This window comes from Artibeus jamaicensis, unplaced genomic scaffold (genome assembly GCF_021234435.1).
Source record: "Artibeus jamaicensis isolate MK-2021 breed Jamaican fruit bat unplaced genomic scaffold, CSHL_Jam_final contig_729, whole genome shotgun sequence".
Taxonomy (NCBI): Eukaryota; Metazoa; Chordata; class Mammalia; order Chiroptera; family Phyllostomidae; genus Artibeus; species Artibeus jamaicensis.
In genome coordinates this window covers 1,689,667-1,713,894 of record NW_026521939.1, presented here as the reverse complement: position 1 = coordinate 1,713,894, position 24,228 = coordinate 1,689,667, and the positions used below count along the sequence as shown (strand labels likewise).

Sequence of the window (24,228 nt, the reverse complement as noted above, 5' to 3'; positions counted from 1 at the left end):
AACAGACTCTGCCTCCTCAGGGCAAGGAATCTGCAAAGCCACATGGAAAGGAGCATGGAAACAGGGGAGGTGGAGACCTGGAGACATTGACCCAGGTGACCACAAGACATCCACAACTGTCTATGCTGTCCAGTATAGTATCCACTAGCCATCAGTGAGTGGGTATTTAAGTTTGAATAAAAAGGAAATGAAATAAGAAAGTCAGTTCCTCAGTCACACCAGCCACCTTTCAAGTGCTCACTGGTTACTAGTGGCTACTGTATTGGAGAACACAGCTGTAAACTGTCTCTTCACAGCACAAAGGTCCTCAGCACAGTCCAGGGTGAGGGTTTTCTGCTCCCAGAGTCCAGGCCCACAGCAGGCTTTTATGAGCTGCAATGCCCAGCGAGCAGTCTGAAAAGGGTGTGGACTTTTTTCTCACAGCCCCAGAGGCATCTCAGTAACTAGGCAGTGATTTCCAGAGATGCGTAAACACAGGAAGGCGGCTTCCCTAACCATTATAATTACACATAAAGATTTAAGCTCCAGATCAGGACCAGAAGGAAGGAGGCTGAGCAGGAACAGTGATTTGTGGAACGCTGTTATTAAGGAGCCACAAGCACCCTCTAAGTGCTGTGCAATTTACACGTTGTGGAAGCTGGCAGCCTTTTATTTTACAAGTAGGAAAGACAAAGCTGGGCTTCTCCAAAGTTCCCCCCCCTTTGCTCCCTCCTGGGGCATCTCTGCTTAATTTTTCTGCCCCTTTCTCCCAGTGAGCCTTTTTAGATCAAAGATGTGCATCTTAAAACAACAGCTGCCTCTTTGTGTATGGATATATGAACCTTGGGTTAATTTTTAAGGATAATACCTAATACTGTGACTGAGAAAGACAGTGAGAGCATAAATCAGTACACCCTTTTTGATAAAGTTGGACAGCAGGTATATGGAGAACCCTTTGGAGATTAGAGAGACAGATGTTCCAAAAACCATTTTTGCTCAAGGATGTTTAGTGCAGGATTGTTTAGACTGGCAAACAAATTAGAAACCAGTTAAACAGCCAGTGATGGGGAACTTGCTTTGTAAAATATGGCATTACATATAGTGGAATAATGTATATCATGTTTTCAGAGAATTTTCAGAAACATATGGTAATGCTCAGGAAATACTATGAAGCAAAAGCAGGATGTAACAAACATGTATATTGTGATCTCAGCTCTGTAAGATTTATGCAAATATATGCATAGAAAATAAGGCTGAAGGGAAATACGTCAACATGACATTGTTTGCACACTGTTGTTGTTTCCCAGTACCTAGCACCAGAGGGTCAATAAATATCCGTGAATTGACATCATCTATGAAAAGAAGCATCAAAAATAGCAATTTTTATTTTCTCTATTATGCTTCCATACAGTTAGCATACTTTACACTTATAACCGACCAAAAAGCTGTTGTTGATAGTTACTGAGATCATGGATACACAAGTGGGAGCTTTCAGGAATATGATGAGCATTGTCTAACATGGGGTTCATTTTAGGAACAGGTCCAGCATAATGGGTGGCACTCTACTGTGAGCCTGCACATCTCCAGCCTTGACCCATGAGCTCCTATGTGACAATGTGTATTTTTTCAGGTACTATCCAATGGGCCACCCAGCCTCTGTCCACCTCTACTTCCTTGCTGACCGCTTCCAGGGCTTTCTGATCAAGCATCATGCTACCAACCTGGCAGTGAGCAAACTCGAGACACTGGAGACATGGGTGATGCCCAAGAAAGTCTTCAAGATCGCAAGTCCACCCAGTGACTTTGGGAGGCTTCAGTTTTCTGAGGTAAGAGGCCAGACCTTATCACATTCCCTGCCTTTGGCATCCCCCTTGCTGGGTCCTGCTCTGTGATCTGACACCTGTAATAGGAAATGGAGGAGAAGGGGACTTGGAGAGCCCCAAAGATAAGCTCACTCTGTGTCTGGAAAAGGTTCTTCAGCTTAAAACACTGGAACTGACATCTTAAACCAGGCAGGAGGAGAGGAACAGTGGACCAAACCAACCCCGGGCCCTGGTCTCTTTTTATGTAGCAGTATTTCTGTTTAGTTTTTTAAATTCTACCTATTAAGTTCTCCTAAATTTGTGTCAGTAATAGACCAATAACAGACCAGTTTCTTAGTGAAGTAGTGGCAGTAGTTTCATTTTACATATTGGAAAACTGAAGCCTATGGAGATTCAGTGATTTTCTAAATCATTGCTAGGAAGTGGCAGAGCTCAAAATTGAACTAAGATCTTTTAGGCTGCAAATCCCCTGCTTAATTGTGCTTTTTTTCTCCCCAGTTCCTAGCACAGGGTTGAGGTTAAAATAAGTTCCAGATCAATCATTGAATGGATGGGTAGATGAATAGATAGCTGGATGGACGGACATATGGGTGGACAGATGAGTGGGCAGGTAGATGGATAGATGGATGGATGGACAGAGGACGTGTCAGTGACTGGACAGATGGGCTGGTGCATGGGTGCATAGATCCATGGAATGAAGTTTCCACCTCTCTAGTACAGCACCAGTTTTTAGTTATTTTTCTGCCTGGGGAGATGATCGATCCAGCACTACCCTTGTAACATCAGCCCCACCTCCAGACCTGATCTGCCCTGCCTTCTTCTTCAGCCCCATCCAGTACCACTGTCCTCCCCACTCACGCTTGTTGTATCTTCATCAAACAGGCCAAGTTTGTTCCTACTTCAGGCTTGGTGTGTGCTGATCTACCTGCCTAGAGTGTTTTCCTGCAGGTTTTCACCGTTGGAGGGGGATGGGATCATTCCGATCTAAATCTAAATGATGTACCTTCCCTGTCCAGCCACTATGCCACAATAGCTACATTCTCCACCTGACACACCCTTTTTTAATTTTTTCTCTTAGCATTTACCATCCGGCGGCATCTTGTTGGTTTCTCTGATCACTTGGTGACTGTCCACAAGAGAGCTTAGGCAGTATCACTCTCACTCACTGCTGGATCCCCAGCACATAGAAGAGTGTGCAGCATTGGTAGATGCTGAGAAAGATTTCTGACTCAATGAGTACCTGCACTTGGCTGGTAACACTAGAAGGAAGGGGGAACACGGTCAAGTTTGGTGAGGGTTGCCCACACAAAACTGCTCCTGGGATTTCTGCCTTCCCTACGTCAGCAAGTGGCTAAAGCAATGATCCATTCCTGGAGTTAAGCACCTGCAATGAGTTTGTCTCTGGCTTAGGAGCCGATTTTAGAATGTGCAGAATCTTGAGGGATGGGGGTGGGCTGGGGTTAAGTGTCCCACCTGGCCTCTTTTCAGCCCCTTCTGGCCCCACCTGGCTGACCCGTGCCCTACCGAATAGGTAGTGAACAGGCAAGGGCGGGAATTCTTGTGAAGCCACCATTTCCAATTAAGGCTCCGAATGGGCTGGCTGGATTCGAGCTGCCATGGGAGCCCACTCCATAAATTACTGGTGCCAGGGGGCAATTAGATGCTGCCCCAGTTGGAGTCTGTGCTGGGTGCCCAAGCGGCCAATTGAAGACATTAATGTCCCATTAATGAGATGGATGCCTGGTGACTGGGCTCTCCCTGTTTATCAGCCTGCCGTTGGGAGACTGGGCACTTCTGGCAGTGACAAATGATGCTGGCCATTCGTGGCTGGTGATTTGTGAGGATTCGTACTATAGCTATGGTACCCTTGGTGTGACGGCCACCAAGATCATTGGCAGACTACCAACATGTAATGCAAGGAGCTCTGAATCTTGCATTTCAATTTTTTTTTCTAAAGCCTTAACTTTAAGGCAAATGTAAAATTGGACAAGAATAAGGGAAAGAACAGCAGAACTACTTTGTGGGCTGTGGAGAAGCTCCCTCATGTTGTCACAGTCCCAGGGCTGTGCACGGGGGCCTGGCTCACAGCAGGTGGGCAGCTCAGATAGATTCCCCAATCCCGTGGGAGTCCCATGCTTGTGGCTTGTAGAGTCACCAAGTGCCTATGATATGCGAGGTGCCCAAAGGACAGACCAGACCCTTGTTGTCATGGAATTGATCTCTAAGTGGGGCAGCCAAAGAGTGAGCAAATGAATGAAAAAAAAATTCAACTAATGACAAGTTCTATACGAAGAAAATAAAATGCCATGCATGTACTGCTGAGGACTAAAGAGGCTGACAAGGACTACTTTCAAAGGGATGATTCATTTGGGAGGGCTTTTCTAAAAATAATTTTAGAGCTGAAAACTGTAAATGATCTGGAAGAGCCCGAGCAAAGGCCCTGAGGCTCCGGGCAGGAGCTCGGCATACTGAAGGAGCAGCAAGGCCAGTGTGGCCAGAGTGCAGCGAGCAGGATGGAGAGTGACAGGAAGGAGGTCTTTGAGGGGACGGAGGAGTCTTGCAGGCCCTGGGAATCAGTTTGGATTGTATTTTAGGTGTCATGGGAAGGCGTTGGTGGGTTTGAAGCTGGGGGAGCAGTATGTTTAGCTTGAACTTGAACATGTGCTTAAATATGAGCGATTGATCACTTTGTGGTGACTGGTGTAGACTCCCAGAGCAATGGTGAGAATGGGACAGCAGCAGTGCCCCACCTCAGGCAGACCCTGCTCCCTCACACTGGGGCTGCAGCTGACTTCCTCCTCCTCTCAAAACTTAGAAACAAGATCTAGGTTTCACACTGTCAGCTACTTTACAACCCCTCTACCCAGGTGCTTTTGGTTTTAGAACTCAGACTTCAGAGATCTATTCACCCCCAATTCTGTGGAGGATCCAAGGATGATGTCTGGAGTGTCCCCACACTCCCCTAACTAGTCTGTAACCCTTCCTGAAATAGAGCCCTCGTGCAGTTTTGTAACCATCAATCCATTTGTCAGTGCCTGTGGGAAAGTCAGTGTGCATAGGACCTGGGTGCGTGCGGGTGTCCAGGTGCTCAGCCCCTAATCATTCATGACATAGAGAGATGATGGGTGGGCAGGTCAATGGGTAATTAGATAAATGCAGACAGAGATATACTGAGTACCTACTCTGTGCTCGACACTGTTGTGGGCACTAGAAATACATTGACAAACAAGCCAGATATTGTCTCTACCCTCTTGGAGTTGACAGTTGAGCTAGGGAGAAAGACTAAATTAAAGGTCGCAATACTGTCAACCCCCCAAAAAGAACTACAATGAGCAAATGCTTAGAGAAGTACCGTACCTCAGTGGAGCCTCTAAGCAAGGAAGGCTTCCCAGTACAGGTGACACCCTGACTGAGGTCTGGATGATAAATAAGAGCTTGTCAGGAAGAGGGTGGGAAAAGTAAGGCGGGCTGTACAAAGAGAGGTGGGCATGGACGCAAGATCAGAGGTGAGAGCGAGCCTTTCTCCAGGCACTAAGGGTTTTCTGTAGTTGGGGGGTGTGGCGATTGGAGGGGAGAGAAGAGGGCAGAAAGAGAGCAGAACCAAAAGGACCAGACCTCACAGGGCAGTGAGAGACTGGACTTAAGAACAATGAGATACTAAAAAGAGTTGCATGTGGAATGAGGTTTCTTTAGGAAAATCTCTAAGACTTTCAGGCGTAGCCTGATTCCTGCTCACTTACTCATTTATTTTTTTCCAGTCAGTAGTATCTTTTGATTGCTACCATGTTCCAGCCAGTGCACTAGGGACCAGGGGTCCTCAGAAACAGCCAGCCCCTGGGATCCACAGGGTGGCAAAAAATGCCAAGACTTCGCAAGCCTGGGAGGGATGGATGGTGCCCCTGTAGAAATGTCACAGCAGTCACTTCCTCTGCTACCTTTAGGACCACTCTTTAGGCTGTGGTCTAAAGACAGAGCCTGAAGCAAGCTGTGGGCCTGTGAATGTGCATGCCACATAACAGTCCCCCTGATAGGCGTGTGGTCCATATGTGGTGAGTGAATGGATGAATGAGTGAGTGTGTGAGTGAGTTAATGAATGGGAGGCAATACATAGAAGAGTAGATAAGAACACACACAGCCTTTGGGGTCAGACTTCCTGTATCCCTCTGTGACTTTGCCCCTCACTGACCATAGCAAGTTATCTAACTGCTCTGAGCCTTAGTTTCCTCATATGTAAAATGGGGATAATGGCAAGAGTCTCTTTTTTGTGCAGCTGGAAGTGAGTGTTAAATGAGTTGATGCATCTAGGCATTTAGCATTATGCTTGGCATGAGCCCTTGGTACATATTAACCGTGTAGCTCTTTGTTCTGGGGAGAGAGTGGACACAGTGACTCATGGTGAGAGCAAGGAGAAGGGAAACCAGCTCCCGCCTGCACCGTGCATGTGGGCTCTTCTCAGGGTGTAGATGTTTACGCCCTCACCTGCACCCTGACCTACAGGCATACGCATTGGAACTGCTGGTCATGGAATGACCCCAGAAGCAGTGCAAGCCTTATAGTGTGCTCATTATCTGCTACCAGTGTGGCCCATGCTGTGTCTTCAAAAGCATTAAATTAAAACTCCTAGGGAGCAGAAGGCCCTAATTTAATTTGATTTGAAACAGCAACAGAGCTCAGTATCAGGGATCCTGCAGTTCACTCATTTTTTTGTCAAGTCACTCACTCAGCGGTTACTGACTGAGCACCTGCTGCATGCCAAGCACAGCGCGAGGCACCACGAGACAGCAGTGGACCCAGGCACAGGGATTCGAGCGGTCTGAGGATAGTTCACAAGGTCTCTTTGGCTAATCGTGTGGAGACCAGACCGCAGGTGACGAAAGTGGAAGGGGGAAAAAAGCAAGAGTGGATTCGTGGAGGGTCAAAGCCATGAATTCACCGGCTGACAGGAGGGACAGATTGTACAACCATCTCCCATCCCTCAGGTGCGGCTCAGAGAGCTCTATGGAAGCCAGAGCTGTCTCTTCCTCAGAAAGCCCATGTGAACTCCTGCCAATGACAGGTGATGCTGAGGGACTCACTCTTTTTCTGGTTTATGACATAGCAGTTCCAAAACCTGAGCTCCAGTCTTACTCAGAACAGTCACACTAAATGGAGGCACACAATCTGGGAAAGCAAAGAGCAGAGCGGAAACCAGCTGTACCTGTTGAATGGCAGGGGGTATGATTCCTTGGAATGGCCTGCAAGCAGTCATTCATTCAGTGCACATTTTTTCCCAAAGCACATATATCATGTACCGGGCACAAGAGGCCTTGAAATCTCCCAACCTGGGTCCAAATCCCAAATCTTCTGCTCACTGCCTGTTTGACCTTGAGCGCATAAGTGGAGCCTCAGTTTCGCCATATCTTCATCTGCAAAATGAGTACATGAAACCCAGTAAGTAGGACCCTAGGACTTTCCAGAACCCAGCACCCGTGGGCAGGCTCAGTGACTTCAGGACTCCCTCTTTGTTTCAGGTCGGCACTGACTGGGACGCCAAGGAGCGGCTCTTCCGAAACTTTGGGGGTCTCCTGGGGCCCATGGATGAGCCAGTGGGCATGCAGAAGTGGGGGAAGGGCCCCAACGTCACTGTGACCGTCGTCTGGGTGGATCCCGTCAACATAATCGCAGCCACCTATGACATCCTGATTGAGTCCACTGCTGAGTTTACCCACTACAAGCCCCCTTTGAACTTGCCTCTGAGGCCTGGGGTGTGGACAGTGAAAATTCTCCACCACTGGGTGCCAGTTGCAGAGACCAAATTCCTCATCGCACCTCTGACCTTCTCCAACAGGCAGCCCATCAAGCCGGGTGAGTATTCCCAGTGTCTCAAGTGGGGGAGCTGTTCCATCCCAGAGGCCTCATGGGCTCTTGGCCTGAGCAGGCAGGGCTGCCCAGAGTGGGGAGAGGGGGCCACTTTTGAGAACAATGCGCTCTGCTCTCAATATGTGCTTTTCCACCTACATACTGAGGTGATGTCATCTGTCCATAAATCAGATACTTTTTTATTAGATGCTCTCCCACTGGGCTCCCAGAAGGCCCCTGATCGTATTGAAGACAAGATGGAAAATAAACTGAGGCAGATATTGAGTTTTAGCAAATCTTGTTCACTGTTTAAAAAATAAGAATTAAAAGAGGAAATTCTGTTTGTCAAAAACATGATGCACAAGATCAACGATTTTCAAGCGGTGTGCCACAAGGCTTTTACAACCTGCAATACCTGACTACTTCGTCAGGGGCACTGACCTCTTTTCTCTAACATTCTCAAGTAAAAAAAATGACAGCAGCCAACACAACAGCCATCTGCTGTGAATGAATCAAAATTATACCTATTTTTTGTCAGATCAGTAAAAAAAATTTTTTGGGGGTGTGCCACAGAATTGTTTATGTGTGCCATGACGTGAAAAATGTTGAAAATCGCTGCAGGAGGTGAAAAGACATGCCAACATCCTAGTGGAAAATATGTACTGAGCACATAAAAAAGTGCTCATATTCAGAATATACAAAGAGATTACATAAATCAGGACAAGGTATAAGGCACAGGCCAAGTCTGGTCCACTTCTTATTTTTGAAAATAAGGTTTTATTGGGACACAGTCACGCCCACTCGCTTACGCAGTGACTCTGTCTGCTTTGGGGCTACAACGGCATCGTGGAGTGGTTGTGACAGAAGCTACACAACCCACAAAGCCAAAATTATTGGCTATCTGGCCTTTTATAGAAAAATGATTATTAATCTGTTGTGAAAAAAAGAGCACAAATGGCCCACACACATATAAAAATGTGCTCAGCCTTATGAATAATGAGAGAAATATAAATTAAAAGCAAAAAGAGACCCCGCTCCACCCCCCTCCTGTTGGGGGGCATCGGAAGGTTGGACAGCATGCGTCTCATCGTGGCAGGAAGGCTGGAGGTTAGTAACCGTCCATTCCGCCTGCTGGGAGGCTAACATGATGAAATGAGCTTAGGAAGTGGTTTAGCATCTCCTCGGGAAACTCAACACACACGCACCCCACCCCACAGAAATTCCACCCCTAGGGATGTGCAGTAGAGACCTGGGTGGAAATGGAGCAGAGATGTTCGTAACACCACTAAACTGGAAAGGATCCACATGTCTGCCGCTTGAGTGGAAAAGCAGTATGTGGCCTGGGCAGACAGTGGAGTTCTACACAGCAGTGAACACTGAGGAGCGGACATTGAATGGATCTCGAAACCACTGTGGAAGGAATCATAATGATGGTTCAGGTGTTTAAAACCAGAACAAGCCAACAGTATATTCGTTCAGGACTCATGTGTCTGCAGAAAACGGAGAGGATATTAAGGGAATTATGAATACAGTTCAGGATGGTGACTTCCACTGAGCGGAGGGCAGAGAGAGGGATATCCGACCTCTGCCATGCCTGCCTTTTTGTTCTTTCATCCAAAAGGGCTACTTTTATTTTTCTGTTTCCTCCTCTCCTTTTGTCACTGGCAACGTCTTCCTGCCCATTCAGTCCTACCTCCAGGAGTAACCATGGCCAAGAGCTTGGTGTGCATCCTTCTAGAGGTTTCTCAGTGCTTTTAAAGCATATACACCTAAACACACAACATTGTCGTTTTGTAAAGACAGAACGATACATTTTATAGTAAAACTTGCTTTGTCCACTTTCCAAATCAGCATAGCTAAAGCCACCAGCTGCAGACCATTCCCTTGGATTAAGGAGCCCCAATCTGTCTGTCCCCATCAGTAGACACATAGCTTCTGCCCTTGTTGTCATAGATAACACTGCAAAGAAGATTCTTGCACCTAAAGCTATACATGCCCGTGCAGATACATCCATAAGATAGATTCCTAGAAACAGGATTTCTGCAAACCCAGAAGCCGGAAACGATGACAGCCTCTGTTAGCTAAGAGCTCTGAGCTGTGCCGTTTAGCCAGTGGTACAAGGAGAGGGGGACACAGATATGGGGAGGGGGTGCCTGGAGTTCCAAACAAAGGGCCTGTTGAAGTGAACTGTCGACTTCTGCTAAGTTTCTGTGCTGAGCATGCAGACAGATAGAGACTTCGTGTTTTCTGGAGATGAAAGACTGCTCCTCCACGTCTCTCTGAAACAGGCAAAAGACAGCTCCTCCAGAACTGTCTGGGCCAGTGCCCAGGCACTTAGGGCCCTCAAGTGTCCCTTGATCTGGCTCGTGTCCTTGACACCCCTCAGGCTTCCCACAGTCAGATGTGGAGGAGAGTGCTGGAAAGGGCAGCCTCCTCTGTGTCGGATGTACCTGCTGGACAGAACAAAGGAGTGGTCCTGAATCCACCCCCAGCCCAGTTAAACAGCCTGGGGCCCTTCATTGGGTTCTGAGGTTTCCAGTTTTTTTCTGGAGTTTCTGAGGAGGGTAAGGCTTTTCCCATCCGTGCCCAGCATGAGCCAGAGGTCATCTTACCCTGCTGGGGGCACCCCCTCACCTCCCTCTGCTGCTGGTAATTGTATCTGGTAACGATGCTCCAATGGCAGGGAACATGAAGGTGGGAGCCATGCAATTTGTAAAATGATTCATCAAGAGTAATTTGCTATTGATGCGTCCCTAGTAATCTCAAGAAATCTGATGAGGTGGAATTGAGGGAAATTTAATTACAGAGGCGAGCACGGCAGGCTGATGCTGTACGAGCACACCCCACGTTAACCTCACTTTTCACAAGGGTTTGTTGCACCAACCACAGTCTTTGCTGTTCAGATGTTTGTTAGCTGCGCTCTCTCCTTTTTTAAATCCTCACCCTAAGAATGTGTTTATTAATTTTAGAGAGAGAGGAAGAGAGAGGAAAACATCAATATGAGAGGAAAACGTCAGTTTGTTGCCCCCCATGTGTGCCCCAACCAGGGATCAAACCCGAAACCTTTTGGTGTATGGGACAAGCCTCCAATCAGCCGAGCCCCCTGGCCAGGGCCGTGTCTGCTCTCTTCACTCTGCGTGCCCTGTGCTTTGTTGGTTTGGGTGTCTCCCCACTTCCCATCTGCAAGATGGAGGCACTGAGAGGCTCAAGTAGAGAAATGAGACCTGCACCAAAGACAACAGACTGTGCTCTGGAAAATGATACAGGAGCTGCCCACCCTGTCTGCCAGTTTTAGGGAGCAGTGGGCTAGGCCCAGACTGATAGAGACAGGGACTGACCTAACTTGAAAGGGAGAAGCTCTGCTGAATCACAGCAAGACAAGGTACATGCTGGTGCCTGCTGGTCTCCGTTCTCCCACTTGCTGCCCTCCAAAGCACAGCGCCCAGCCCCTCAGCATCCTGAAGCATTGGAAACAGGAGTGACTTTCTTGTCTGTGTGAGTCAAGGCATATTTTTAATTATACTTGTTTTCCCATTGTGTTTAGAAGAGCAGACATATATATATATATGGTCTTTCTTCCTCCTCCTTCCTCACTCCCAGCCACACATATTAGAAAAATAATCTGCTGACTCTTCAGGCTGTCCTGGTTGCCGCCGAGGGTGACAGGCACTGTCAAGCAAGCAGGAAGTGTTGTCTTTTGAACATCACTTTGTCTCATAAGGAGGTTTCTTCTAATTCTCACCAGAATCATTAGCTGGTGTTTTAATTATACATATTGTTGTGTTTGACAATAAAATAAGCAATGAGTAAGAACTTCTTCAAAATAGAAATGGCTGGCTTCTTTCCTTTGGCCCAAATGGCTACACTTTCTGCTTACTCATAGTTAAGTCCTGGAAGTAGTCATAGTGCCTCTTGTTTATATGTTCCTTTCCTGTTGACAAAGCACATGAACTTCAATCTGAGTCTCTTGCCAGCCCAGTGGGTCCACTTCATGTAAGGATGAGTATGAGTATCTCCTTTTTACAGATGGGTAAACCAAGTCTTTGAAAGACTGGCTCCCAGATGAAAAAAAATCAAAAACAAAAGTATCGCTTTAGCTTCCAGATGGTGGATGAGCCTGCAGCAGATTATCATGAGGACAAACATTGGCTTTGGAGTAGTCAGCCTGTCTTAGATATAACCCCAGATCTGTCTCTAATACAGTATTCCTGTTTCCCTGTCTGTAAAATGGGTATAACGCCACCAGCCTGATAGTTGTGTACATTGAGTGTGTGTGTTTATTGTGTCCTAATACCAACAATAGTCATTCTAGCTAAATCTTTCCAAGTGCTTAGTATATACTGGGCACCATTTTAAGTACTGTGTGTGAGTCAGCACATTTCCTCATCATGAAGCTATGAAGAAGGTAATAGTACCCCACCCATTTTATTGATAAGGAAACTGAGGCACTGGGCATTGAAGTCAGAAGTCACACACCTAATATGTGGGATACTCAGTGGCGACTGAAACCCAGACGATCTGACTGAGGTCCCTGTGCTCTGCCTGAGGCATAGATGCTCAACGAGGCAGAGCTGTGAGAGCCAGTGGGACCTCCCACCCCACCCTATCTGGTCCAGTCATCCTGCTTTCCAGGACACTTCCCTATGGGCTGTTCATGCACCATGTCTGGGACCAAAGCAGAAATCGTGGCTTATGCAGAGTTCATGGTGGGCACTCAGCAGCCAAGAGCAGGGCTTCTCACCAGGCTTTGAGATCAGCAGACCTACTTCAAACCCCAGCTTCTAACTCATTACCTATGTGATTTTGCAAAAGATGCTTAATGAGGCTTTGTGGTCACTGTTGCCTCTGTCCAGAATCCTCTTCCCCAGGATCTGTATGTGGCTTCTTTCTTCCTTCACAGTAATCAGCTCTCAGCACATATGTCACCTCCTCAGCAGGGTCTCCCTTGCTCACCTCATCTAAAATAAACACCCTTGCCCTGGCCAGTGCGGCTCAGTTGATTGGGCATCATCCCTCAGACCGAAGGGTAGCAGGTTCTGTTCCTGCTCAGAGCACATGCCCCGCTGTGGGTTCATCCCCGGTTGGAGAGCATGCAAGAGACAACCAATCAATATTTCCCTCTCACATTGATGTTTCTCTCCCTCTCTTTCCCCTCTGTCTGGAATCCATAAAAGCAAAAAATAATACTAAATTAAATTAAATAAATACCCATATCACTCTCTATCCCATAGATTGGAAGGCTTTTACTATAAAGGGCTAAATGGTTAACATATTCGGGTTTGCGGGCCACTTACAATCTCTGCCTCAACTACTCAGTTCTGATGTTATAGCACAGAAGCAACCAGGGACAGTATCTACCCAAATGGGCATAACCAGGCTCCAATAAAACTTTATTTACAAAGACTTCCGCCAAGATGGAGGCATAGGTGGATGTGCCGTGCCTTCTCACACAACCAAGATTAGAGAAAACTAAATATTAGCAACAGAAAACACAGCCAGAACACGGAAAATTGAACTTTTCGGAAGTCCGTTAACAACAAATTCTTCAGCCTGACCGGTAAGGGGCGAAACCAGCGGCTGGCGGAGCAGGGTTGCACAGGAGGACTCGGCCAGACACACTCAGGCCCGCGGAATCCAGGCGCAGGGTCAGACCTAGTGAGAGGGGGAGACAGCCGGGCCCGGGGCTGCGTGTTGACTGAGGTCGCGCATTTGTGCAAGGGTGGACAGGCGAGGGAGTGGGCGGTTGGACCAGGCCGGCAGGTCCCCACGGCAAGCAGCAGTGGAGGGCGCCGCCATTTCCCTGCTGTGACCCCCACCTCCACATACAGCGTCATAACCCAGCGACTCTGAGTGGCCCGGCCCAGGGGAACCACCTAAGGCACTGCTCCTCCGCACCCAGCTGTGAGAAGCGGCAGAGGGGGTCGCCATTTCCCTGCTCTGGCCACGCCCCCACATACAGCGTCACAACCCAGCGACCTGGGAATCCAAGGCGCCGCTTCTCATACTTAAAGGGCCCGAACAGACCAAGAATGGTGCAGGAGGATCTCAGAGCCCCAGAGCCAATAAATCTAAGTGATGAAGCAATAGCAAAACTCACAGACACACAGTTTAAAACATTGGTGATCAGGATCCTCACAGAACTGAGGATCCGACAAATTAGACAAATATATGAAGGCGAAACTAATTGAAATGAATGGAATTGCACAGGACACCAATAGCAATGAAAAGGAAACTGGGACTCAAATCAATGGAGTGGACCAGAAGAAAGCAAATAATGGCCAAACAGAAAAGAGTCAAGAAGCAAGAATTCAAAGAAATGAGGAGAGTCTTAGGAACCTCCAGGACATCTTTAAACGCTCCAACATCCGAATTATAGGAGTACCAGAAGGGGGAAAGGAACAGCCACCAGTGGAAAACTTATTTGAACAAATAATAAAGGAGAATTTCCCCAATCTGGGAAAAGCAATAGACTTCCAGGAAATCCAGGAAGCTCAGAGAGTACCAAAGAAGTTGGACCCAAGAAGGAACACACCAAGGCACATCGTAATTACATTAGCCAAGATTAAAATGAAGGAGAGAATCCCAGAAGCAGCAAGAGCTAAGGGGACAGTCACCTACAAAGGAGTCCCCATCAGACTGTCAGCTGGATTTCTCAAAAGAGACCTTACAGGCAAGAAGGGGCTGGAAAGAGGTATTCCAAGTCATGAAATCTAAAGACCTACAACCAAGATTGCTCTATCCAGCAAAACTTTCATTTAGAATGGAAGGGCAGATAAGGTGCTTCTCAGATAAGATCAAATTCAAGGAGTTCATCATCACCAAGCCCTTATTATATGAAATGTTAAAGGGACTTCTCTAAGAAAAAGAAGTTAAAGAAACATGAACAGTGAAAGGACAACAAACTCACAGTTATTAACAACCACACCTAAAACGAAAGCAAACTAAAAGGACAGCTAGATCAGGAGTGGAAACATAGAAATGAAGATCTCGAGGAGGGTTAGCAACGGGGAGTGGGAGGAGGAGAAGGGGGGAGAAGGTACAGAAAATAAGTATCATAGACAGTAGATAGAAAATAGATGGGGGGGCAAGAATAGCATGGGAAATATAGAATCTAAAGGACTTGAGACACATGGTCATAAACTAAAGGGGGGGTGATGGTGGGGATGGGGGGGTAGGGTGGAGGGGAATAAAGGGGGAATAGAACAACTGTAACAGCATAATCAATAAAAAAATAAAAAAATTTAAAAAAACTTTATTTACAACAACAGATTGGGGGCCAGATATGGCCCGAGGGCCATACTGAGCCAACCCCCTGCTCTGACTCAGTAGCCCATTTATTCCTTTCATGACACCTATCACTAATGGAAACAACCTTATTTGTTTACTTGTTTATTCATTTGTCGTCATCAGGATAACCTACTGGATTGCAGTCTCCTTGACTGTCTGGTTCTTTGCACCCCATATAATAGACTGTGGCACTTAATAAATCTTTATCAGATGAACGAGCGAATGCCTGGACTGTAGGAGGTGCTGTCTAAATATGTGCTGAATGAGTAAATGAACTTTGCTGTGCTCTAACATAGGCTCCCAACTGTTGTGGGCTCAGTTTCTTCACCTGTACAACGGGACTGCAAAAATAACTTCCTGATGCGATTGTCCTGTGAATTAAGTGGTACTGCACCAGTGCCCAGCATGGTGCTGGGCACACAGTAGGTGCCGGGTTTGTGGCTCTCCTAATAATGTCATGGTTCCCTTTGCTTTCAGAGGAGGCACTAAAGCTGCACAACGGGCCACACCGCAGCGCCTACATGGAGCAGAGCTTCCAGAGTCTGAACCCCGTCCTCAGCCTGCCCATCAGCCCTGCCCAGGTGGAGCAGGCTCAGAAGAACGCAGCCTCCACCGGTACTGCACTGGAGCACTGGCTGGACTCACTGGTTGGCGGGATGTGGACCGCCATGGACATCTGTGCCACAGGCCCCACTGCCTGCCCGGTCATGCAGACCTGCAGCCAGACGGCCTGGAGTTCCTTCAGCCCTGACCCTAAGTCAGAGCTGGGGGCGGTCAAACCTGATGGCCGGCTCAGGTAGCACCAGGCATGCGTGGGTCCCAGCGGATGTCAAAGGGAACACAGCCAGAGGGCTGGTGGGGCCTGGACCGTGGCCTCCCACCCAGGGGGTACCTTTTGTGGGAGGGGCTCTCCTAGCCATACAATAATGGAGAAGGGAGGTTCTGAGGCCAAAGCAGGATCTGCTGATAACCTGCATTTGGCAAGCTGGCTCCTGGGGGTGTGGTCTTACCTCTTCTGGCTGATCCTCAAGTCCTACAGGGTCCTTGTCTTCCCCCTCCAAAGACCCAACCCCCCAGACAAGTAATTCTCAAACTTTTACTTTGAGCAGCAGAACTCTGTTTACTGAGAGCAGCTGTGGGTAGAATTGAGGCTCAGATGAAATCCAGGCTGCTCTGGTTGAAGCTGGGGAGAGGGAGGTTCTTTCCCAAAGCTCAGCCCACTGGGCAGCCCCTTTGCCAAGGGCATCTCCTGAGGTACCTCTTCAGAACCTAAGGGCTCTGCAAAACCCAGTTTGAAAAGCACTGCCCAGACGGTGGGTTTGATCCACAGCCCCACCCTTCGGCTCATCATTCCACCCCTCTGGTCCAAGACACCCTCGTGCCAGCCCTGAAATGACAGGCCACAGAAAGTCATGCTCATGAGCCCCTCTCTAGGGAGGGTGGGTGGCTTGAAGCTTCCCACCCTGGAGCTGTTCTTAGCAACTAGATGAGCAAGAAAGCCTTTTGGTGTGACATCACTGAGGTCCACCGAACTGTGACTGCCAGTGTCCTGGGTTCCAGGCCACCCTCCCTCAAGGAAAAATGGGATGATGAAGAACTTTGAGTCTCCAGCCGCTCATGAGCCAGGAGACCAAGACCATGACCTTGTTGATCCTTGACAGTGGGAACACAGGGGTCAATGGCCATGAAACTCATATAGAGATTGTTTGGGCCAGACAGCGCAGCAGTATCCATCACCTGCCTGAGCCTTTCCGTTCTGAGGTCAGGCGCCCAGAGCTTCGTGAACCAACCGCACACTCGATGCTGTTGGGAGTAGCCAAATCGCGTGGACCAGACTTGCCACATCAAGGAAAAAGCACTTCCGATTTGGCTTTTAAATTCATGCCCTTCTTTATCTGAGATGCCAAGAAACCCATCTGACATACAGTGTAAAAGAGAGAAGCTTGAGTATCTGGTGGTTTCAAACCTAAACAATCATATTATTCATATGGCCCAAGTTACCAGAAACCTGGAGGGTTTCCTTGCCATGTGCCCCTTGGAGGCCCTCCCTGCTCCTCTGAGAGCCCCCCAAAGGTCCCATCCTCCCCTGATCCCACCCTCCCCCCAATGGACAGGGTTCCCATGGACAGAGTCCCAGCCCTGGTTGCAAACTGTCGTTCCCAGGGGAGCCAATCCTTGGTGTGTCTCTCCTGCATGAGTTTGAAGGTACTGTAGTTCCCTCTGATGACCTTTCAGCTGTTGCCCCCGAAACCACCCCATCCCCCCCCCACCAAGGCAGGATGTCCTATGGGCCATGGAGGATATAGAGAAAGGACACTTTAGGTATTTATTATTTATATGTTTTAGTCAATGACTAATTAGTAGGTGCTGTTTTTGCAGCTTGTCAATTATGTTATCTTACTAACTGAAGCTGCCTTTATTCACTAAAGGCCCCCCACCAGCCCTTCCCCTCCCTCTTCCTCTTCTCTACCCATGAGTGTCTCTCTCTCTCTCTGTCCCTCTCTCTCTCTGTTTCTTTCTGTGTGTCTGCCCTACAGTCTCCATGTCCTCAGGGCAGCAGGGGTGTTGGACACCAGGAAGAGAACCCTTCAACCAGCAGCATCCACTGGCTGACGTGGGGTAACCTGGGGAACGCTGGAGCCTCGCTTTTCCTCATACAGGTGTTGGCCTCATCTAGGCCTCCAATTCTGGGGGTGCTGGAATTCCTGAGCCATCCCCACACCACCCCACCCCAGGCACAGGGGCAGGACTGGCTCACCATTTGTAGAGGGAGAGCCTGGGCCGTCCCTGCTTCCTCCCTTGCTGACCTTCTTCAGCCAGTCTAACCATGAAGCTTCATGCAACATGACAAAGTGACAGAGGGAAACAGGCCGCTTCCAAGCCTGGGAGGAAAAATCAAATCCACTTTAGGAAGAGGGTAGGCGGTCAGACCAGGCCAGGAGAGCCCAGGAGATGGCCACTGTCAACAGTGGTTCAGGAACCTCAGAGTGGCGTTCTCAGAAAGCCCCTGTGATCTCCAGATGGACTTAGAAGCTTTGGGAGGCCTGAGCCACACCCTCTTCCTGCCCCTAGCTTCTGCCTCTGGCCATTGTCCCTATGCCTGTCAGAGCTTCCTGGGGAACCTCCTTTCACCCTCCTCACCAGGCCCCCAGGACTCGCAGTTTTCACAGAGTGATTTGCAGTGGCTTTGAGGGCCCAGCCCTGACGCACCTCTGTGCATAGTGTGTGCCTGCTGGCTTCCACACGGCTTTCCTGCGCCCACTGACATGGCTGACTTTTGTCCCCACCCTGGGACAAGTGGAGAAGCTGGCTTACCCTGGGGACACTCCCACCCTGTCCCTGTCCTGGGCTTTAATCTTCACTCCCTGAAGAGAATTCTGGAACACTGAGCCGTCACCCAGCTGTTCCTTAATGTCCTTTGTTTCTGGACAGAGAATAACTGCAGATGTTACATTTGGTTAAAAGAGAGAGAGACAGAATTGCAAACAAAACCTAGAATATTATGAGAAAAAGTGATCTTTTCCAGGGGAAAATAGTTTAACTGATTTTTTAAATCTGCCTGAGAATGATTTATGTTAGAGGCCATTGTCTGGTAGCCTTCAGCAATGGTTGCCTGAGGGTTTTAAAAACAGGAGACTCGGGTCTTCGGAAACCCTGTTCCAGTCCGCAGAAGCATAGTGACTGGGGGCAGAGTCAGTGGCCAGGTCCTGGGACTTAGGGCAAACTGAAAGGTGGGACTTGGGGTCAGTTTGAGGTGGGGAAGGAAGCATACCATAGTCTGTGGCACACAGCCAGTGCAATTGACATCCGGGTGGACAGGGAATTCAGAAGGCACTTCCTCCTCACTGGGCCCTCCCAGGCCCCACCTCCCAGGCCATGCACGAAGCACCACGTCTGGAAGGCAGAGTGTGAGCACTTCCCAGGGCCCCCGTGTTCTGACACGCGCACCCATTCCTCCCTTTGGAGAAAGGCCTTTCTGATCAGATCAGGAGTCATTCTGACTTCATTTCCCAGTGTTAGCTGAACTTTTAAAAATGGAAGTGGAGTTTAGAGAAGCTGAGCAAGGCTGCACAAGCCCACAAAAGGTGCAGACTGTAGCTGCTCTGGGCATATGTTTGTGTTGTGTGGCCTGTGCTTTCTTCTGGTTCTCTAGTTTCCAAGTGCAAGGAGGTCACGGGCTGGAACCTGGATCCCTTTGCGGAGAAAGTGCAGACTAGAGGAGAGCAGTAGCTGCTGGGTGTGGGGTGTGAGCAAAGACCCTTTCACAACCAGGTTCATTGGGTAACTCAAGACCCAAGCTCCCAGGCAGCATCTAAACGGGGTTATACTAGAGACAGCTGTTGGCAAAGGCCCCGCCGGATCAAAGAGGCTCCCTGTGGTCGAGGTCACAAGTGGCTGTGGGGTCCGGGACACTGACACCGAGGAGTGAAGCTGTCAGTTAGCACAGTAGGGAGTGGTGGGGACTGTGGGCTGCCGGCACACACATGACCCGTCCGGCAGGAGCAGCTGCTGCTCAGCCCCAGCCTGGTGGTGCCTGTGAGAATGCAGGTGCCCGCAGCAGAATCTCCCAGTCTGATCAGGGAAACCCGTGATCCAGATTTTAATAGGAAATCGGATTTTTCAGTGTCAGCAGTTTTTTAGAAGATTTTATTTATTTTTAGAGAGAGGGGAAGGGAGGGAGAAGGAAAGGGAGAGAAACAGCGATGTGCAAGAGAAAGACTGATCAGTTGCCTCTCTCACAGCCCCAACTGGGGACCAGGCCTGCATCCGAGGCATGTGCCCTGCCTGGGAATCGAACCGGCGACCTTTCAGTTCACAGGCTGGCACTCATTCCACTGAGCCACACCAGCCAGGGTGTCAGTATCAGCAATTTTTTTAAAGGGGGATGGACAAAGAGAAATCCCACAGTTCAGCCAGTGCACTGGCAGCAAGCTCACTCCAGAGAGGTGGTTTAAAAAGAGGCAGGGCATTGCCCCAGTGAGGAGAGAAAAGCCGACATTAAGAAAGGGCAAAAATAATAGCTCATGTTGAAGTCTTAAGGGAACAGGAATCTCTCTCTAGTCATTTCCATCCTAAAGAGACGGCCCCACTGAAAGGCGACCCAGGAGAACTAGCTTGTTCAGCTCTCCTTGTCCCAACACAGTTTGTGCCAAAGGGAAAAAGGAGCAGAATTTGGAGACCTCAGTTATCCCTTACACCTAAGGAGGTCCACACTTCCCAGGTCACATCTTCGGGAATTCCATCTCACCCAGGCAGGGAGGTCAAGGACAGGGTCCAGGAGGAGAGGGTAGTGTGTATGAACAGCCCGGCTCTCTCCAAGTCCCAGGTTCTAGGAACCAGCTTGCCACATATTGGAAAGCTTCTTTAGAAACGATGCTGGAGCTGTGCTTACTCATAGGATGTCCTCTCAGCTTCTGCCTCAGTTACCTTATTTTGCCCATGGGTCTACCACAGGCGCTACCTCACTGTGTCTGCTGAGAAGTTTACCTTGAGGGGGAATAAAGGTGGCCAAATCTGCTTGAGCTGAATGTACAATCTATGCAAATTCTCTCTGTGTGTCTCTGTTGTCTGTCAGTCTGTCCCTCTCTCTCTCTCTCTCTCCCTCTCTCAAGTATTATTTCTTTTTACCTCTTAAGATTGAGGAGGGCTTTCTTGCACCACTTGTGTCCACCCCTCATGTTGTCTTTGGTTCTGTCCTTGCCAAGTCCACACAGGGACATAGTGGCCCTCCCTTCCCCATCCACTTGGCTGGGAGTTCTCCAACTGCCTCTGCCCACAGACCCCACAGGAAAGCAGGTTCTGCCCCTTGCCACCTCCATCCCTAATTCGTCTTCCCCATTCCTCACTTTCCTCTGACTTACTTACCTTCTCCCCACTCCCACCCCTCCCCGCACAAGCCTTAGGTTCTCCTTTTTGAAATGTGGCCTTAAAATTATTTTTGGAAAGCTGACAGCCCTTTCCCTCCCATTTCCACCAACATCCAAGAAGAAAGAGCCTCTTAAGCAAGGGGCGGCCAATCTGTAGTCTGCAGATACTTAGAAATTGCTAATAAATGTCATCTTTAGGAAAAATATTCTTAAATGTTTCCTATGGGTAAAAAGAAGGCTTGGGTGCTCATCTAGACCTCAGCCAGTTCCTGAAGCACTCTCTCTGAGCACATTGCTGCTGTTTATGGGGTGGCTTCATTGCCTGCAGAGTGCTAACTCCAGTTTTCTAACCCTCCCTTTCCCAAACACATGGTGACTTACGTACTTCAGTCAAGGGTAAGTCAGGAGAGTTTCTCAATTTATCTCTTCGTCCTTCCTGCCTGGAAAGTAGTAGCATTAAATATTCCCAGCAGATGTGTCATGTTCTCCAAGGGACCATGATCTCCCTACTTTCAGAGCCCCCCCTTTTCCCTTCCATCGCTCCAGGGCTGATGGAGGCCAAAGACAACCCAGGGTTTTCATAGGAAATTCACTGGAATTGAGCGCAATTGTCTTTGTAGTTTTTTTGTCTTGTTTTCTTAATATTATTATGTTATCAGTAGCATTTGGGTTTTTTTTAGAAGCCTCACAATAAGTTATTACCGTCCTCTTAATTTTTTTCAAAGACATGTGGTGATATAGTTTTTAAAAATAACTATTTTGTTATAGATCATAATATGCATAAAACTGTACAGAAATATTTTGTAATGTATTGATTTTTTTAAAAAGAGAGAATATGTAAATAAAGTTTTAAAAAAGAGAGAATTCAAATGGCACACACTGAAAGATGTAGATATTTTGCTATTTATTTAAAGGAATATTTTAAGAGATATTAAACTATCTGAAATTGACCAGTAATCAAAGCTCCAATCACCCAAATGCTTTTTTCTTGCATTAGAATGTGATTCTCGGAAATGATGGCACTACCCACCCATCTTTGCACCTTTTCTGTTTTTTTGTTTAGCAGAAAAACAACAACAAAATTGTGCCTTAGCTGTATTTTTTTGTCTAGGGGAGTTTGTTTCTGTCTGACAAAGCAAAATTTTTTGCAGAAAACAGTGGATGTAATAAATACTGTACCATACCAAAAACACTGCTGGTGTACATAGATGCTTTCTGTCATACTGTGTTTTCAGATGCAGAATTTTAAAATTAAAAAAAATACTGTCTTTATGAAACAGTGGCTATGTGGCTTCTTTTTAGCAACATCTTCACACACGCTTGTATTCTCTTCCTTCCTCGGCACTGTCCACCCTCAAGGATTAGGGTGACTGTATAATTTATCATCCAAACTGGGTTACTTTTGAGAATGACGGGCACACTGACTGAAAGGAATGCTGAGACCACAGGCATAAGCTGGGCCTCTCTTGGGGAAACCTGGATGTATAGACACACTCCCTAACCAAGCCTGCTGTCAGCTCTTAGCTACTGTAAATGATCTCCCTTATTAAGGCAGAAGTATATGGCTTTAAACCTTTTGTTAAAAAGTTAGTGAGGAGGGACTGCTATCTAAAGTGGCAAACAGTGTTCTATACCCAACTGGCTGGTTATGCAGCAAATGTTTTCCTTTCCTCTTCACCACACAGCTAGACTACATTTCCCAGACTTCCTTGTGCTTAGTTGTGGCCATGTGACCAACTTTAGCCATTGGAATGTGGGTAGAATGGATGAATGCTCTTCTACACCTGGCCCATAAAAATCCCCAGGAGAATCATTTCTTGGCCTTTTGGCTAAGATCAAATGTAGTATCTATTCTTGTAAGTTTAATATCTCATATGTCTTTTACCTGAGGACAATACAGTAAATAGATTTTTGAAACAGAAGTAGAATACGAGCTTGCTCCATACATTCCACTCATCAACCTGGTATTGCAGTATCCCTGGGAACAGTGCACAAAAAGAAAAGAAAAGAAAACTCGTAAGAGCCTCCTCTTTCTCTTTCCCTATTAACCAGCTCAAATGTTTTTAATCATCTTGATTTGGGGCACTCATTAGTTGGTTTATTCTAACTACTCTTCTTGGAACCCTGACTTAGAGGAGGAAGAGCCACAGTATGGAAGAAGCAGCCCCTAGATAGCAACATGGAAGGCCATCTGGCCAGTCATGCCTATTGACTATGACATGAAAAGAAATAAGCACATACTGTGTATGCAACTGAGAATTTATCTGTTATAGCAGCTAGCCTTATATTAAATAATTCATCCAGAAATGGAAACTCCAATGTTCTTCTGGGAAAGTCCACATTTCAGCCCCTTAATTCCATATGTAAAAAGTCAGAAACTCAGTTGGATGAAGTGATTTGCCTAAAGCTACCAAAATAATTAGCATAACTAGAACCAAGGTTTCCTATCACTCAAAGAGACCTCTCAAATCATTTGGGGGCTGGTTCTGAAACCTTAGATTGGCCTCATAACAGTGTTTATAAATCCTTAAAGACAAAGAGTGACACTGAGACCCAGATGGAAATTTATAGCTAGAACAAACTAGGGTAAAGAAGGCAAGTGACTACATTTGGAAAGATGAACCCAGATTCATTTGCCAAAACCTCTTTTTCAATCTGACCTTAGAGCCAATCAATCCCCCAGTGCTCCTCTGCTCAAAGACAACTTATCAAAAAAGAAGTTTTGCTTGAAAGAAAGGATTAATTTCTAAAATTTCTGTGGATCATACATCTTGTTCCATATGGTATTCTCGGCACTTAACAAAGTGAGCCCAGGGCATGGGCACTCAATGAAGTTAATGAATAAACAAGTGAATGAAAGCATATTTATTTATTTAATTTTATTTATTTATTTTTAAAGAGGGGAAGGGAGAGAGAGAAACATCAAAGTGTGGATACCTCTTGCACACCCTCTACTTGGGACCCGGCCTGCAACCAAGGTATGTGCCCTGACTGGGAACTGAACTGGCGACCCTTTGGTTCACAAGCCAGCACTCAATCCACTGAAACACACCAACTAGGACAATATTTCTTAATTACCATATGGGCATGGGGTCATTTGTCCAAGATTCTGTTTTTATAACCAACAGTGGATCATTAATATTTGGCAAAACATGGGTTATTATAAATAGTGATTTTTTTCCCTTCAATACCCTTTGCAACAACATGGATGGAACTGGAAAGCATTATGCTGAGTGAAATAGGCCAGGGGTTGAAAGACAAATACCATATGATCTCACCTTTAACAGGAAGCTAAACAACAAAACAAACAAGCGAGCAGAATAAAAACAAAGACACTGAAATAGAGAACAAGGGGACAGTGACCAGAGGGGAGAGGGAAGGGAATTTAAGGGGGGAAAAGGGAGGGATTTGGAGAAGCAAATATGAAGGACACA

The 24,228-nt window shown here is 47.3% G+C and overlaps 1 protein-coding gene and 1 non-coding gene across 3 annotated transcripts in view; both read left to right on the top strand.

The window, feature by feature from the left end:
- Positions 1-22,054, top strand: part of XYLT1 (xylosyltransferase 1) — a 302,373-nt gene extending 280,319 nt beyond the window's left edge. For both annotated transcript variants that reach the window (XM_037153120.2, XM_037153119.2), the window contains 3 exons: positions 1,610-1,805; positions 7,313-7,646; positions 15,405-22,054. In XM_037153120.2, the coding sequence (XP_037009015.2) occupies positions 1,610-1,805; positions 7,313-7,646; positions 15,405-15,727 (853 nt within the window). In that variant the 3' untranslated portion in view covers positions 15,728-22,054. The remainder of the gene's footprint in view (positions 1-1,609; positions 1,806-7,312; positions 7,647-15,404) is intronic.
- A 549-nt stretch (positions 22,055-22,603) lies between these two features.
- Positions 22,604-22,792, top strand: LOC119055057 (U2 spliceosomal RNA). The gene has a single exon (XR_005083616.2). It is a non-coding gene; the product is annotated as a U2 spliceosomal RNA (small nuclear RNA).
- Positions 22,793-24,228: the final 1,436 nt, after the last annotated feature.